This window comes from Phycodurus eques, chromosome 14 (assembly GCF_024500275.1).
Source record: "Phycodurus eques isolate BA_2022a chromosome 14, UOR_Pequ_1.1, whole genome shotgun sequence".
NCBI lineage: Eukaryota > Metazoa > Chordata > Actinopteri > Syngnathiformes > Syngnathidae > Phycodurus > Phycodurus eques.
The window spans coordinates 21,310,544-21,325,323 of record NC_084538.1 but is presented as its reverse complement, the minus strand read 5'-3'; the positions used below and the strand labels follow the sequence as shown (position 1 = coordinate 21,325,323).

At 42.2% G+C, this 14,780-nt stretch overlaps 1 protein-coding gene across 3 annotated transcripts in view; it reads left to right on the top strand.

The window, feature by feature from the left end:
- Positions 1-14,780, top strand: part of syt14a (synaptotagmin XIVa) — a 95,909-nt gene that overhangs the window by 36,158 nt on the left and 44,971 nt on the right. For all 3 annotated transcript variants that reach the window (XM_061696385.1, XM_061696384.1, XM_061696386.1), the window contains 3 exons: positions 4,476-4,523; positions 8,706-8,858; positions 13,865-14,092. In XM_061696385.1, the coding sequence (XP_061552369.1) occupies positions 4,476-4,523; positions 8,706-8,858; positions 13,865-14,092 (429 nt within the window). The remainder of the gene's footprint in view (positions 1-4,475; positions 4,524-8,705; positions 8,859-13,864; positions 14,093-14,780) is intronic.

Sequence of the window (14,780 nt, the reverse complement as noted above, 5' to 3'; positions counted from 1 at the left end):
TGTCTTTGTAGTGTATTCAATTAAACATAGGTTGAACATGATTTGCAAATCATTGTATTCTATTTTTATTTATGTTTAGCACAATGTCCCAAGTTCATTAGAATTGGGGTTGTATTAGGGATGTTTAGAACGATATGATCCGAAATGATTCAATAGCCGGAAATTAATTCAGTAACCTTTTAGCTGAAAATGGATCTAACGTGACTGTTAATAAATACCTGCATACTGGACAGTGCAGGTGAAATTTCTTATATTCTTCTTGTTTCTTGTAAGGTAATTGGGTAAAAACTAATCATGGTCATTAAATATGAAGATTTTCCTGATCTACTTTCCTTTTATGTGTCTTATTATGTAGTGTTCTGTACTGTATGTGTTTTCTAATGGACCATGAGTCTGCTGAATCAAAGTTGATTGATTGATTGATTGTATTGTTTTGCAATAAAACAAAGGTGTGTAGCGATTATAGGTCAAATAAGAATTTAATTAATTTAAGAGAAGGTAATAACCTGGGAGCACTCACCATTGGTCTGGATGGTTGACCCACCTTGCTCTGGACGGTTGTCACACCTACAGCACACCTCACCACTGTTCTGCTGCCCTCGTACATGTCCTGTATTGTTCTAACATACTTCTCTGCCACTCCAGACTTCCGCATGCAGTACCACAGTTCCTCTCTGGGTACTCTGTCATAAGCTTTCTCTAGAGCTACAAAGACACAATGTTGCTCCTTCTGACCTTCTCTGTACTTTTCCATCAACACCCTCAAGGCAAATAATGCATCTGTGGTACTCTTTCTAGGCATGAAACCATACTGTTGCTCGCAAATAGCAGAGTGTAGCCTCTACTACTCTTTCCCATAACTTCATTGTGTGGCTCATTGTTGGATTTATCTTGCCCAACATTATAAAAAATAGACACAAAAGGAATGAAGACGCTGGTTTCTTTTTCTCATGAGGAGGGCGCATGGGAGATTGTTCAGATTACAGCCTCTCAACACGCTCTAAACAATCTCTCCCGTCGCTCCTGCATTTATTTGACAATAGGGAGGTTTCTAAGTTTACAAGACACAACACACTAAGGGGAGGGTTTCAAGGTGAAAACATGGCACCAACACCTGCCACGTCCCGGCCACGTCCTTCTCTCAGATGATTCCTGCTGAGTCATCTTCTTGAAGGCGAGACATCTTTCTTTCTAAAAATTGTCCATAATGCTAATGCAAGCTAAGCAAATAAATGATAACTTCTACAATATAGCCAACATTTATCCACTTTATTCCTCTATAGTTCCCACAGCTCTGCACATCACCCTTGTTCTTAAAAATGGGCACCAGCACACTTTTCCTCCATTCCTCAGGCATCTTCTCACGCGCTAAAATTCTATTGAACAAGGTGGTCAAAAACTCCACAGCCACCTCTCCTAGATGCTTCCTTACCTCCACAGGAATGTCATCAGGAACAACTGCCTTTCCATTTTCCATCCTCTTTAATGCCTTTCTAACTTCCCCCTTACTAATCATTGCCACTTTCTGTTCTCCCACACTTGCCTCTTCTACTCTCCCTTCTCTCTCATTTTCCTCATTCATCAACTCCTTGAAGTATTCTTTCCATCTAGCTAGCACACTGCTGGCACCAGTCAACATATTTCCATCTCTATCCTTAACCACCCTAACCTGGTGCACATCCTTCCCATCTCTATCCCTCTGTCTGGCCAACCTGTATAGATAATTTTCCCCTTCTTTAGTGTCCAACCTGGCATACATGTCGTCATGTGCCTCTTGTTTGGCGTTTGCCACCTCTACCTTTGCCCTATGTCGCATCTCAATGTATTCCTTTCACCTCTCCTCAGTCCTCTGTGTCCCACTTCTTCTTAGCTAACCCTTTTCCTTGTATGATTTCCTGTACTGTGAAATTCCACCACCAAGTCCCCTTCTCTCCTTTCCTGCCAGAAGATACACCAAACACTCTCCTGCCTGGCTCTCTGATCACCTTGGCTGCAGTGGTCCAGTCTTCTGGAAGCTACTCCTGTCCACCGAGAGCCTGTCTCACCTCTTCCTGTCTCAGCTTCCACCACATGGTTCATGCCTCTGCCTTTGTCTTCCTAATCTTCCTCCCCAGCACCAGTCATCTTACACACCACCATCCTATGCTGTCTAGCCACACTCTCCCCTACCACTACCTTACAGTCAGTAACCTCCTTCAGATTACATCGTCTGCACAAGATGTAATCCATCTGCGTGCTTCTACCTCCGCTCTTGTAGGTCACCCTATGTTCGTGCCTCTTCTGCGAAAAAGTGTTCACTACAGCCATTTGCATCCTTTTTGCAAAGTTTACCATCATCTGTCCCTCCAAGTGGTTGCGAGTCTCTGTGGCGCCTCAATGTGCATAGCGCATGTCCCCTACAGGGGAAAACAGCAAGTTATTTTTATGTATATTATTTCAGCTAGGATTTTGTTAGGCAATTTTTTTCTGCCCAGAAAAGAGATGTTCAATTGGTATTAGAAGAGCACTGTGAGATTCTAATGAGGAAACTATTTTCAGAAGTGTTAATAATGTATGGAGAGCTAAATACTGTAAATGAACAACCTGCTCTTTAGAGCACAAACATAACTTGAAACAGCATCCAGCAGTTGACATTGTCGCTGGTTCTCCTCTTGTTCGCCCGAGTTTCCACTCGAGGAAAGTCTGCTGTCGTTGTTAGCGGCTAGTAAGCTAAACTAAGCTAAGCTAACCAGCTTCAAAGGCTTCAAAGTGTACAGCGATTTGCCGCGAGTCTCACGTACACATCCTTAATGATAAATTCTCCCTAGCCTCCTTTTCATTTGCCATTCACCAGACAGACGTGGCGTCTTCAATTAATAATAAGTGCTTAAAAACAACACACACACAGACGTTGGTGCCACTAGAGGCACTAACGGGAAGGAGTGTCTTGATATGGTGCAAAAAGGAAGCGAAGAAGAGCAGAGACGAAGAACAAAGTAGCATTGACAGTGCTAACTGCTGTGTGCTAACTAAAAACTTAAGCCAAGTAAAAGGAATTACAAGCATTTTTTTTCCCGAGGAAATACAGAACATACATATCAATACAATCACAGATTGAACATACATATCTATACAATCGCTGCACTCATAAAGCACATAGATTGCAACTCGGAGCAGGTGCGCCCACCAATGCTCACTTCAGAAACTGCAAAACCAAACAAACACACAGGAACAGAACCAGGAACATAGCAAAAACATTGTTATATTAAAGGAATCTTATGCCCTGTTAAATAATTTTGTGTTTTGTGTTTTTAATGAATATTTGAGTAAAGGTCCTATATTTTGGGTATTTAAACCACCATAGAGTTACTCTCTGACATGGACATAGTATAAAAGTGTCAATTTCATTAAAAAACAAAAAAACACCTTGGTTTTGTTCCTGCGACCCTTGTGAGGATAAGCGGCTCGGAAAATGGATGGATGGACCTTGGTTTTGTCATACGAGTGTCCAGAAAAGGTTCCTCTGACTATTCTGTTTGACCCAGTTTTGTATCTGCTTTTTCCATATTTGTCTTAGACCACCCCTTTCCTCTGTTTGGTTGCCTCCGTGTAGAAAACCCACTTGTGAGAGCACACGTTTTTTTAATGTTGACAGTGCTGGCTCAGGAGCGGAGAGGTAGGCGGAGAGCATCGCTAGTGATGTAGATAAGCTCGAGGAATTTTGAAGGACCTGGAACGTCTGGAACTCAGGAATGTGTGGATGATTCAAATTCATATTTCACGTTTACTGAGACGCCATAGAGCCAATATTACATCCCAAATACTAGAAAAAGTTGGTTTGGTAAAATATGGCACCTTAAAATTAAAACACAATTTCATCACAATTGCATGTCCGAATGGCATTATCGGGTATCCGGGAATCGGTACTTGGAACCTGCGAATACTCAAATGTAATGTACACTCATACTCAGTGTAAAAAACAGTGGTTAATGTGAGGTTGATCATAAAGACAGTCCAGCCGTACAAACAAAAAAAGGGAAAACAAATCTGCTCTGTGCTTTTCTCTTTTCATAAAACTAGGCGAAACTGATAAACCTGCTGCAGTAGAAACACACTAAACTGTTTAGAGGCCGCCATTGTTGCAAGCTTGAAGTCTGCTTAAGAAACATAATTATGATCTTAGCTTTGGATGAATTTCATCAATGTAATGGAATTCCATCTGCCAAAAATGGTTAAAATATGTTCAAATCATTCTTTTTCATCGTGTTTATTTGTTATGTGAAACTGAAAATTAACAAAATAATTGAATAGAAAAGTGTTGCAGATCATGAGCACGCATATGTCAGACTCTTGGTGTCCTCTGTCTGTCACTATCCTCTAATCATGTTACACTTGTCCTTGTCGAAAGATGTAAACGTATTATACTGTGTATTCATCGTGTTGTCTTTTGTTCGCTTCACCACAGTGGGGCTCATTCAAATGCATTGTCTCTCCAGGTGGCGAGCGTAGCTGTGGAGTACATGAGTTGATCTGCGTCAGAAAAGGTAGGGCACGGTGATCGTTTGATCCCAAACTGCACCACCCACACCGCCCTTTCCATCATTATCATCTGTCATTTTTTGTTGTATCAGCTCCATACAATGACAATAAAGGCGTTCTGTTCTATCATGTTAAGCAGTCACTACCTTGAGCATACTTGTCGATGTGGTTTTCTCCTTGTGGTGTTTTGTCTCCAGTTGTTTGTTGTCATCGATTGAAATGTGTTGCTTGTCTTCATGAAGAAAAAAAATAGGACAATGTGCAACATTTAACTATGGCTAAATAGTCCTGTTTTTTTTTGGGAAAAAATAAAATCAATATTTAGATGAATTTTCTTCTCTTCAGAACAGTCAATCACAAATTACAGGAAGGATAAATTATTATCTTTAGTGTTGTATCATAAGCAAAATTATACACACGCTTTTAACATTGCGTTTATGCTCATCAGGGTCACGGGTGTGCTGCCGCCTCTCCCAGCTGACTTCGGGCGAGAGGCGGGGTACACCCTGAATTGGTTACCAGCCAGTTGTGGGGCACAAATAAACAAACAACCATTCGCACTCACATTCACAACTACGGAGAATGTAGAGTCTTCAATTAACATGTTTTTGGGTTGTGGGAGCAATCTGGAGTAGCCGTACAAAACCCACACAGGCACGGGGAGAACATGCAAACTCCGCACAGGGACGCAGGATTTCAACCCGCGACCTCAGAACTTTGAGGCAGATGTGCTAACCAGTCATCCACCGTGCTGCCGTCCCTTATGAGTGTTTGGGGGGAAAAAAATTTAAAAAAGGGAGGGGGGGGAATGCAGCTGTTTTTACTGAAGCTAAATTGCATGCCTGAATGACCCCCCCCCCCTTTTTTTTGGGGGGGGGGGGGGGGAATTGCTGCAGTTGTGTATTCTCAAATTGAAGTACCTTTGACAAGAAATATATACAGATACAGGCATTGAATGTTTTTAGTTGTTCCACATTAACGTTTTTGATGTAGAGTTAATCTAGATATAACATGAAACTTGTGTGCGAAGGGTTAATTTACTCTGTAAACCACTTTTCAGTAATGATGACTGCGTCCTCTCTGTTTGCAAGGGAAAAAAAAGTAATTTTGTAAGTATTCAAGTTTTTTTTGTTTTGTTTATATAATAGGGTGATGCCAGATGCACCCAGATAATAGTAGCATACTCCATGTGTGAACAATTTGTCCAAGTTATTCATGCTAGGATGCACTTTTTTGTTGAGCAATCAAATTGCAGTGTTTTGTTTTTGTATGATAGGTTTGGTGGTGGCGGCACGGTGACCGACTGGTTAAAGGGTCAGCCTCACAGTTCTGAGGACCGGGGTTCAATCCCCGGTCCCGCCTGTGTGGAGTTTGCATGTTCTCCCCGTGCCTGCGTGGGTTTTCTCCAGGCACTCCGGTTTCCTCCCACATTCCAAAAACATGCATTAATTGGAGACTCTAAATTGCCCGTAGGTGTGAATGTGAGTGGGAATGGTTGTTTGTTTGTATGTGCCCTGCGATTGACTGGCAACCGGTTGAGGGTGTACCTCCTACCCGATGATAGCTGGGGTCGGCTCCGGCACACCCGCGACCCTAGTGAGGAGAAGCGGCTCAGAAAATGGATGGATGGACGGAGGTTTGGTGGTTTAAGGTCGATTTTGTGTTTAATCAGTGCAGTAGCATCGTGCTCTAGAGTCTTCTCTGAACATGCGTGGGAGTGTGAACAGGAGTGCTGGTGAGAGTGCTTGGGCCTGTGGAGAATGTGGGTGTCTTTGTGAGTGTGAGATAGGGTTTTCGCATTTTTATATTTAACATGGCAACAGTCTCCATGCAGATGAGACATAATGGAGGAAGCACAATAGAAATATGTAACAGTGAAATGTTAGTACAAAGGCTGACAACTTCATTTGCCATAAAACCTGCTGCTCGATTACTGTATATTGTTGTATGCAGTGCTTGAAACACACCAGGAAATAGTCACCAGTTCATCCTGTTACGTTTGCAATGCCTTCTGAGAATTCATAATCAGTAGAGAGAGCCTTTTTTCGTTAGTTGTATTCCAAAGACCCAATATTTCTGATAAGCTCACCTCCAACGCTGTTGGAACAGTGAGGTTAATTCGTTTTTTTTTTTTTTTCTTTTTCTGAAGACTGAAAACATTTGCGTTTGACATCAAAAGATGAATACCAAGAGATCAGCAGTTAAGTTTTTATTTCCAGGTATTTGCTGTTGGATTTGACACGCAACCTAGAAGATAGCAATATTTGGGAGAAAACATTTTTATGTGAGCCAATGCACCAGATTGAAGTGAGAAAGACTTAATAGTTAGTTACAAATGCTTTGCTTGCAGATACTCCATCACCAAACTTTTGCAATCTTCTTTTACGATGTTGTCACCTCAGCCTACTTGCATGTCAGTTGTTGCTAGTGTTGAGAGATTACCCCCTTTAGGCTAATTTAACAGTTCAAATTTATATTCTACAGGTTGAAATCTGGGGATTGACTTCTAACCGACTATCTAACTGCATGATAAATGATTTCCCAATCAGTTTGGTTCTATCTTTCTTTATTGTCATAGAAAATGTACTGTACTGTACTGTACTGTACAGAGAAACGGTCCTCAATATACTGGCTCTTAATAATTGCAGTAACCAAAAATTAGACACAGATCTGTGACGTAGTATAGTTCTTCACCACTGCAAGGAAAGGCTTTTCATGGTATTTTTTGTACTTTCTAGCAGAAGCCTGCAGATTTGTGCTAACACTGACTGGTGTTTGGAACTGTTCATAATTTCCTCTACCTTGTCTAAGTACCCAGTTCCATCTGAAGAAAAACAGCATCATGATGCTGCCACCAACATGTCTTTAAAAATATTTTTCTATATTTTTTAGAATCTTTATTGCACATGTACAAAAACAAAAGTATTTAGAAAATTCTCAGTATCCTAAGCTGGCAGGTCCATGTAAAGGAATCACGACATAATATAGCAGAAGGCTAAGCACATACAGTATACTCGAATGCCCCTTTTCCATTGTACCAGTTCAACCCCCAACCAGCCTGGTTCCACCCTGTGTGATCGCTTTGCATTACACTTTTTCGAGGCCGGGACGTGATAATGGCACCATTCCTCAAAACCTTCTCCGACCTAGTTCTAAAACACAGTCCGAGGAGGGCTGTGATATCACTGTTATCTGATTGGCTGACATATGAAGGCATTTCTTTACGCGTGGTGACTTGTCACTTTGACAGGCATGACATCTAAAGGCTGACGCCGTCAAACTAGACTGAACCTGTCGCGCAGTGTGCATGGTTTGGCAACTATTTTCATGAGTGACCGATAAGTCTGCCACTGGTTTTGCCGCGATTCAAAATTTGAATTCATCACATCGGTGGTGGTTTCCGGTCTGGTTGCCCCCCACCCCTTCACTGCTCTGCTAGTCCTCCAGTTTTAATGCATCATACACCCACCTGTGGGGGGAGGGCAGGGTCGGGCTGGGTGTCTGCCCCTCCCCCTTTTGGTCCCCGCCTTCCTCGCCCCTCTCTTGGCGTCCTCACCCGTCCTTACTCATGACGAGTGCTTAACTTGGGCTCGCTTTGGCAGGCTATGACCGTTTTTGGTTGGCTACTGGCTCCTGCGTTGGGTCCTGTTGGTGGATGGGGCCCCCATGCTCTCCGGGGGGTGCTGGGGGCGGTAGGCAAAAGGGTGGCTCGCTGGATTGGGGGTTGTGGGGTTTTGGTGTTGGGAGCAGTGGTCTTTTGCCTGTGCCCCTCCCTTTGGAACTGGTCGGGGCCTTCGGTCGGGCTTGGGACCTCGCTGGGCCCTGGGGGGTCGGTGGCATTCCCCTGGTTGGGTCCCCTACCGGACTGGCTCGCTGACTCGGCCCCCCTTGTAGGTGGTGGGGGCGGGGGACTGGTTTCCAGTGGGATAGTCTGGGAAACCAGACTATGCAGAGAAAACCCACGCAGGGACGGGGAGAACATGCAAACTCCACACAGTCAAGGCCGGATTTGAAACCCAGTCCTCAGAACTGTGAGACGGATGTGCTAACCAGTCGTCTACCGTGCCGCCCAGTATATGAATATTCTATACAATGAACAGGGACATGTTATTGGACATTCAACATATTTATCACACACATTATGACATAGAATGTACAAATTCAACCGACGTGTTTGTGTTTCTCAGTTTCGCCGGAGGTGCTTGGATTCCTGGCAGCCGTCGCACTCGTCATTATCCTCATGACACTCCTCTTCTGGTACCTCAACAACAAGTTGCCACTAGATAATGCAGGGAGCCTTCAGTGCCTTGATGACTTCAGGAAAAACACAGAATTGCCAGGTGAACCAACATTACATTTACATAGGTGTACTACTTAGACCTTTTTACTGTGATTACTTTCAAATCCCACACTAGGATCGCCCCCCCCCCCCCCCCCCAAAAAAAATAAACACCTGCCTGCCTCCCCCCACTCCCCATTGATGATTTGTTTTCAAGGGGGGAGACAAGGATCAGCAACCACCCCCACCCCCACCCACTGTCTACGATTGGTTTTGGAAGGACATCATCGAACCTTTAGCCACCCTACTGAATATTCTCTGGCTGTGCCACTGTCTTAATCTACGATTCAAATTAGTGTTCTTCTAATTCCTATGCCCTGAAAAAGCATATAGCAAATATGGTGGCCAGGAGGGGCAAATGGTCCAACACTGCAAACGTAGGAATGATGCAAAAAGAAAAAGACAAGCAAACCGCAAACCCCAAAACAACTGTGAGAGAAATGCTGTAAGACTAGCCCCTCATGGAAGACGCTCGTCTACTTCTGAAGAAAGATGGCTAACTTTTGGAGAGGAGAATGAAAAGGTATGTTTGATTGTATATTTTTTTAAACACACAGCAGGGTAGTGGCCGTAAAATCTAAATGACAGATTCCATCAATTAATTTTATTTCCATCTATCCATCCATTCTCAACACCCCTTATCCTGTACAGGGTCGCGGGGGGCTGGAGCCTATCTCAGCTGACTTTGGGTGAAAGGCACACTACACCCTGAACTGGTCGGTAGTCAGTCGCAGGGCACATAATTGAATTTTCTTTCGTCCGATTAATGTTGACTGGATGAAGATGCATGGGTACTCCCTCAAGACTGTGAGCTTGATATTGATGTCCAGCCTCACTGGTCATCTGAACAACTTCTGGCTGCTGTTGTAAAGAAGCGATGGATTCAACCAGGATATTGAACATTGGTTTGTTGTATTCCTTAAGATGAGGAAATTACACACATCACAGGAACAGACACCCATTTCATAGTGTAGAAGTAGCAAGCCACATTTGGAAAGTCTGACCAAAGAGTAGCATTTCATGTTTGCACTGTTTAGGATTTTGCAAATTGTTGCGCTTCTGCACATCTTTTTTTTTTTTTTTTTTTTTTTTTTTTTTTTTTTTTTAGGTTTAAGATTATTTTATGTTGGAATGAAATGTCAAAATTGTCCCTCTACAAGTGACACACTGTACTTGATAAATTCCACCCATGATTCATTTAACTTCCTGGTTTAACTCGTGTGGCATTGTTAAAAGAAATCTCAGTATTGCACAACATTGCACTCCCAAGGGATGAAGCTCTCCCTCCAAAGCCCTGACATCATCCTTCTCACTTTCAGACAGTACATCTGGCACAGCACTCTTACTTGAGTACAATATTTGGCTTCTCTACCCACCTCTGGTCCCAGCACCAGCAATTCAAGCCTATAGTGTGTCTATGGAACTTATTTGTGAATAAAAATCATATCACATGAATACTAGTCAACTGGTGTACGGAGTTGCTCTGCCGGCACACTGAGGAAGGGCGGGCTCGGCCCTCCACCTTCACCCCCTTGAGCCAGCGCCCCCATCCGTTGAGGGATCCAGTCGGGGTGACACCACCCACTCCCCGGGACTCAGGGTGGAACCCCAGCCCAAACGAAGCGCCCCAACCAGCTCCCAAGAGAGAGACAAGGGGACCGGACCACTACCCCCACTCCCTGGCACGCTTCTGTTTTGTGGCGTCAATTTGCAGCATTTCTCTCTTGCAGTTGTTTTGGGGTTCGCGTGTGTTTTTGGTTTTGCATCATTCCTGGGTTTGACTTGTCTGCCACCGTAGGCAAACAATCATATACAAACAAAGAGAAGCTAGGCACAGCTCAGTACCATGTGGTGGATGATGACGATTGCTATTTTGTTTACCTTCTTCATACAAATATGATGTAAAGTTTTGATGTTTTTTTTTTTTTAAATAAAAGATTTGAGTGTGTTAGTAATGTTTGAAAATTCAAAATCTTACCTCAATTGTGGTTGATGTAGTGTAAGAAAATTCATTAATTTTGAGCTATTTTTCAGTCTGGAATTAAGTGCGTACTCATTCTAATGGAGCCCTTTTTAATACTCTGCTGCCTCTTGCTGGATGAAACGTGATACCACATCAAGGTTTGACTGGCTTATACAGGACAGTATATTGTAACTGATGATGATGATGAAATACTTAACCAACTAATTTTGCAAAAAAAAATACATAAAAACTTTACCGAATACTGTATGTTGTTTACATACAGAAGTAGTACATCATTTATCAGACATTTTAACACTGCTTCCTTCTGCGGTTTTATCACAAATATAGCTCATGCTCATGTTAAACACAACTCCTGAAATGGTTGATCATGCCACACCATTAAAGAAAATGATTGAATGATGATGAAAATGATTTATCACAATATTCAGTTATAATTACTGGCGTGATCCTGAACCATAGATGTCTGAAAGATTTTGAAGTTTAAAAGTGAATTGCTTGGGCACACGTGCATGTTTCCATTAACAAAATTTTTTTTTCGATTTTTTAAAATTTTATTTTATAATTTTTTACTCTTGTTACTAAAGAGTGATGGATAGCTCATGTCATATCCAAATACAGCTGACAGATGCCAAACAGATCACAATGAAAACATAAAGGAGTTATGGGGCCTTTATGGTCCATATTTCACAATTGCTGTCATATATCAATGCACTCTCACATGAACAACAGCTAGTACCCCAAAATTATGTTCAATCACTAATTTAATATGCTGAAAACTGGCTAATTTATTAGGGCTGTGGTTTTATTATGGGGGTTGTTTTTCAGTATTCACTTTACCAGGTAAAATGTCAGAAATTTGACAGAAACTACCCATTAATCATCTGTTACTTACTACACAGTGGTTTGCTTCTTCTTTAGGGCTTTTCCAAGTGTTGCATTGCTTATGGTTGTGTATTGTGTGTACAGTATTTTCACACACAGGCCACAATATTATGTCTGCTATTGCATGAGTTGTTGCTATGTTAACAATTATAACTCTTCTTGACAAAGATGATAATGCAACATTTTTCTTGACAGTTTTGACACTGAGCGAAATATTAATTTAACATGCTTATTATTGTACAGTGGGTACGGAAAGTATTCAGACCCCCTTAATTTTTTCACTCTTTGTTATATTGCAGCCATTTGCTAAAGTCGTTTAAGTTCGTTTTTTTCTTCAATGTACACACAGCACCCCATATTGACAGAAAGAAATCGGAATTGTTGAAATTTTTGCAGATTTATTAAAAAAGAAAAACTGAAATATCACACAACCATAAGTATTCAGACCCTTTGCTGTGACACTCATATTTAACTCGGGTGCTGTCCATTGCTTCTGATCATCCTTGAGATGGTTGTCAACCTTCATTAGAGTCCAGCTGTGTTTGATTATACTGATTGGAGTTAATTGGGAAAGCCACACACCTGTCTATATAAGACCTTACATGTCTGAGCAAATGAGAATCATGAGGTCAAAGGAACTGCCTGAAGAGCTCTGAGACAGAATTGTGGCAAGGCACAGATCTGACCAAGGTTAAAAGAAAAAATCTGCTGCACTTAAGGTTCCTAGGAGCACAGTGGCCTTCATAATCCTTAAATGGAAAACGTTTGGGTGGACCAGAACCCTTCGCAGAGCTGGCCGTCTGGCCAAACTGAGCAATTGGGGGGGAAGGTAGTTGGTGAGAGAGGTAAAAGAATAACCCAAAGATCACTGTGGCTGATGTCCAGAGGTGCAGTCGGGAGATGGGAGAAAGTTGTAGAAAGTCAACCATCACTGCAGCCCTCCACCATTCAGGGCTTTTTGGCAGAGTGGCCCGACGGACGCCTCTCCTCAGTGCAAGACACATGAAATCCCTCATGGAATTTGCTAAAAAACACCTGAAGGACTCCAAGATGGTGAGAAATAAGATTCTCTGGTCTGATGAGACCAAGATAGAAGATTTTGGCCTTAATTCTAAGCGGTATGTGTTGAGAAAACCAGGCACTGCTCATCACCTGTCCAATACAGTCCCTAATGTGAAGCATGGTGGTGACAGCATCATGCTGTGGGGGTGTTTTTCAGCTGCAGGGACAGGACGACTGGTTACAATCGAAGGAAAGATGAATACGGCCAAGTACATGGATATTCTGCACGAAAACCTTCTCCAGAGTGCTCAGGACCTCAGACTGGGCCGAAGGTTCCCCTTCCAACAAGACAATGACCCTAAGCACACAGCTAAACTAATGAAGGATTGGATTCAGAACAACTCACTTGAATGGTCCAGCCAGAGCCCTGACTTAAACCCAATTGAGCATCTCCGGAGAGACCTGAAAATGGCTGTCCACCAAAGTTCACCATCCAACCTGACAGAACTGGAGAGGATCTGCAAAGAGGAATGGCAGAGGATCCCTAAATCCAGGTGTGAAAAACTTGTTGCATCATTCCCCAAAGTACTCATGGCTGTATTAGCTCAAAAGGGTGCTTCTACTAAATACTGAGCAAAGTATCTCAATACTTATGGCTGTGTGATATTTCAGTTTTTCTTTTTTAATAAAGCTGCAAACATTTCAACAATTCTGTTTTTTTTTCTGTCAATATGGGGTGCTGTGTGTACATTAATGAAAATAAAATGTAACTTAAATGATTTTATTAAATGGCTGCAATATAAGAAAGAGTGAAAAATTCAAGGGGGTCTGAATACTTTACGTACCTACTGTAGATCTAGTTTTTACTTGTATACAACTGTACCATATCATACTGAATTGAAGGTAACAGAAGACAGCAATTCATACTCGCATTCACAGTGTCACTGATTTGGACCTAAAAAACACATCAGCCATGAATTCCAAAGAATTGTCTGTAGATAACAGAGACAAAATCAAATTGAGGCACAGATTGTGTTGAAGGGTCCCAGCAAGCATAAATCATAACAAAATGGAGGGACTCACACTTGCATTTAGTTGGATAATGATTTGTTTGTTTCTGTCATTTCTTCTCACAACAGAGAAGGTTTACACTGATGGCGACCAGCATGCCTCATCATCAGACAGCGAGGATGAACTGATGGGTCAGTATCAAGAAGCAATCAGCCGGGCCCAAGGTCTCAGAGGAGGAGCCAAGGTGTCTGCTAATGTCAAACATGCGGGACACTTCAGGTGGGAGAACCGACAGAAGTACATCCCCCTGACGGCTGATTATGACGGCTACAGCAGTGACGCCTCAGCTGATGTAGGTAGGTGTACTGTAAATCTAATCTAGACGATTCCATCATTTTCCTCAACACATCATACAACATTTCATTAAAACTGATAGATTCCTAACAAGCTCGATCCAAACACATTTCATTACGCTTCCAAACAAAGTTCAGCCACAATGTACACACTCGTATACACACAGTTGATTTAGAGAGGCGATCAAAGTGGAGCTCCCGTTCAGCACACTCTCCGTGGGAGGGTTATGAAACAGTCAACTGTCTGCATATTTTTCTTGTATGTTTTTTTTTTCTCTCTTTCTTTTTCTTTTCTAAGTATGCTTCATTCAGGGTACTTGAAAAATTCAGTATGGACAGGGGAACCAATTCTAGCCTATTTGGATCAGTCTGTTCTCTGCATTCATCTGTTATAACACTACACTAGAAGTGTGTGCAGTCATTTTAACACATGAACAAATTCCAAGTCAACTCCAGCTATACTATGAACATAAATCATTCAGGGCTGTGTGACAATTTTGTGACATTGTAGTTATACTGCATGCAACGTCGGAAGGATCAGACGACAGCTTTCAGACAGCGAGAGCGAGAGAGAGAGAGGCTGAAAAGGTGACTATTCTTAATCAGCACTGGAGGAAAGCAGCATGTCGCCATTTTTCTCACAAAATATTCTTCCTAAGGTGTAATTGACCTGGAAATTTCACCAGATGTT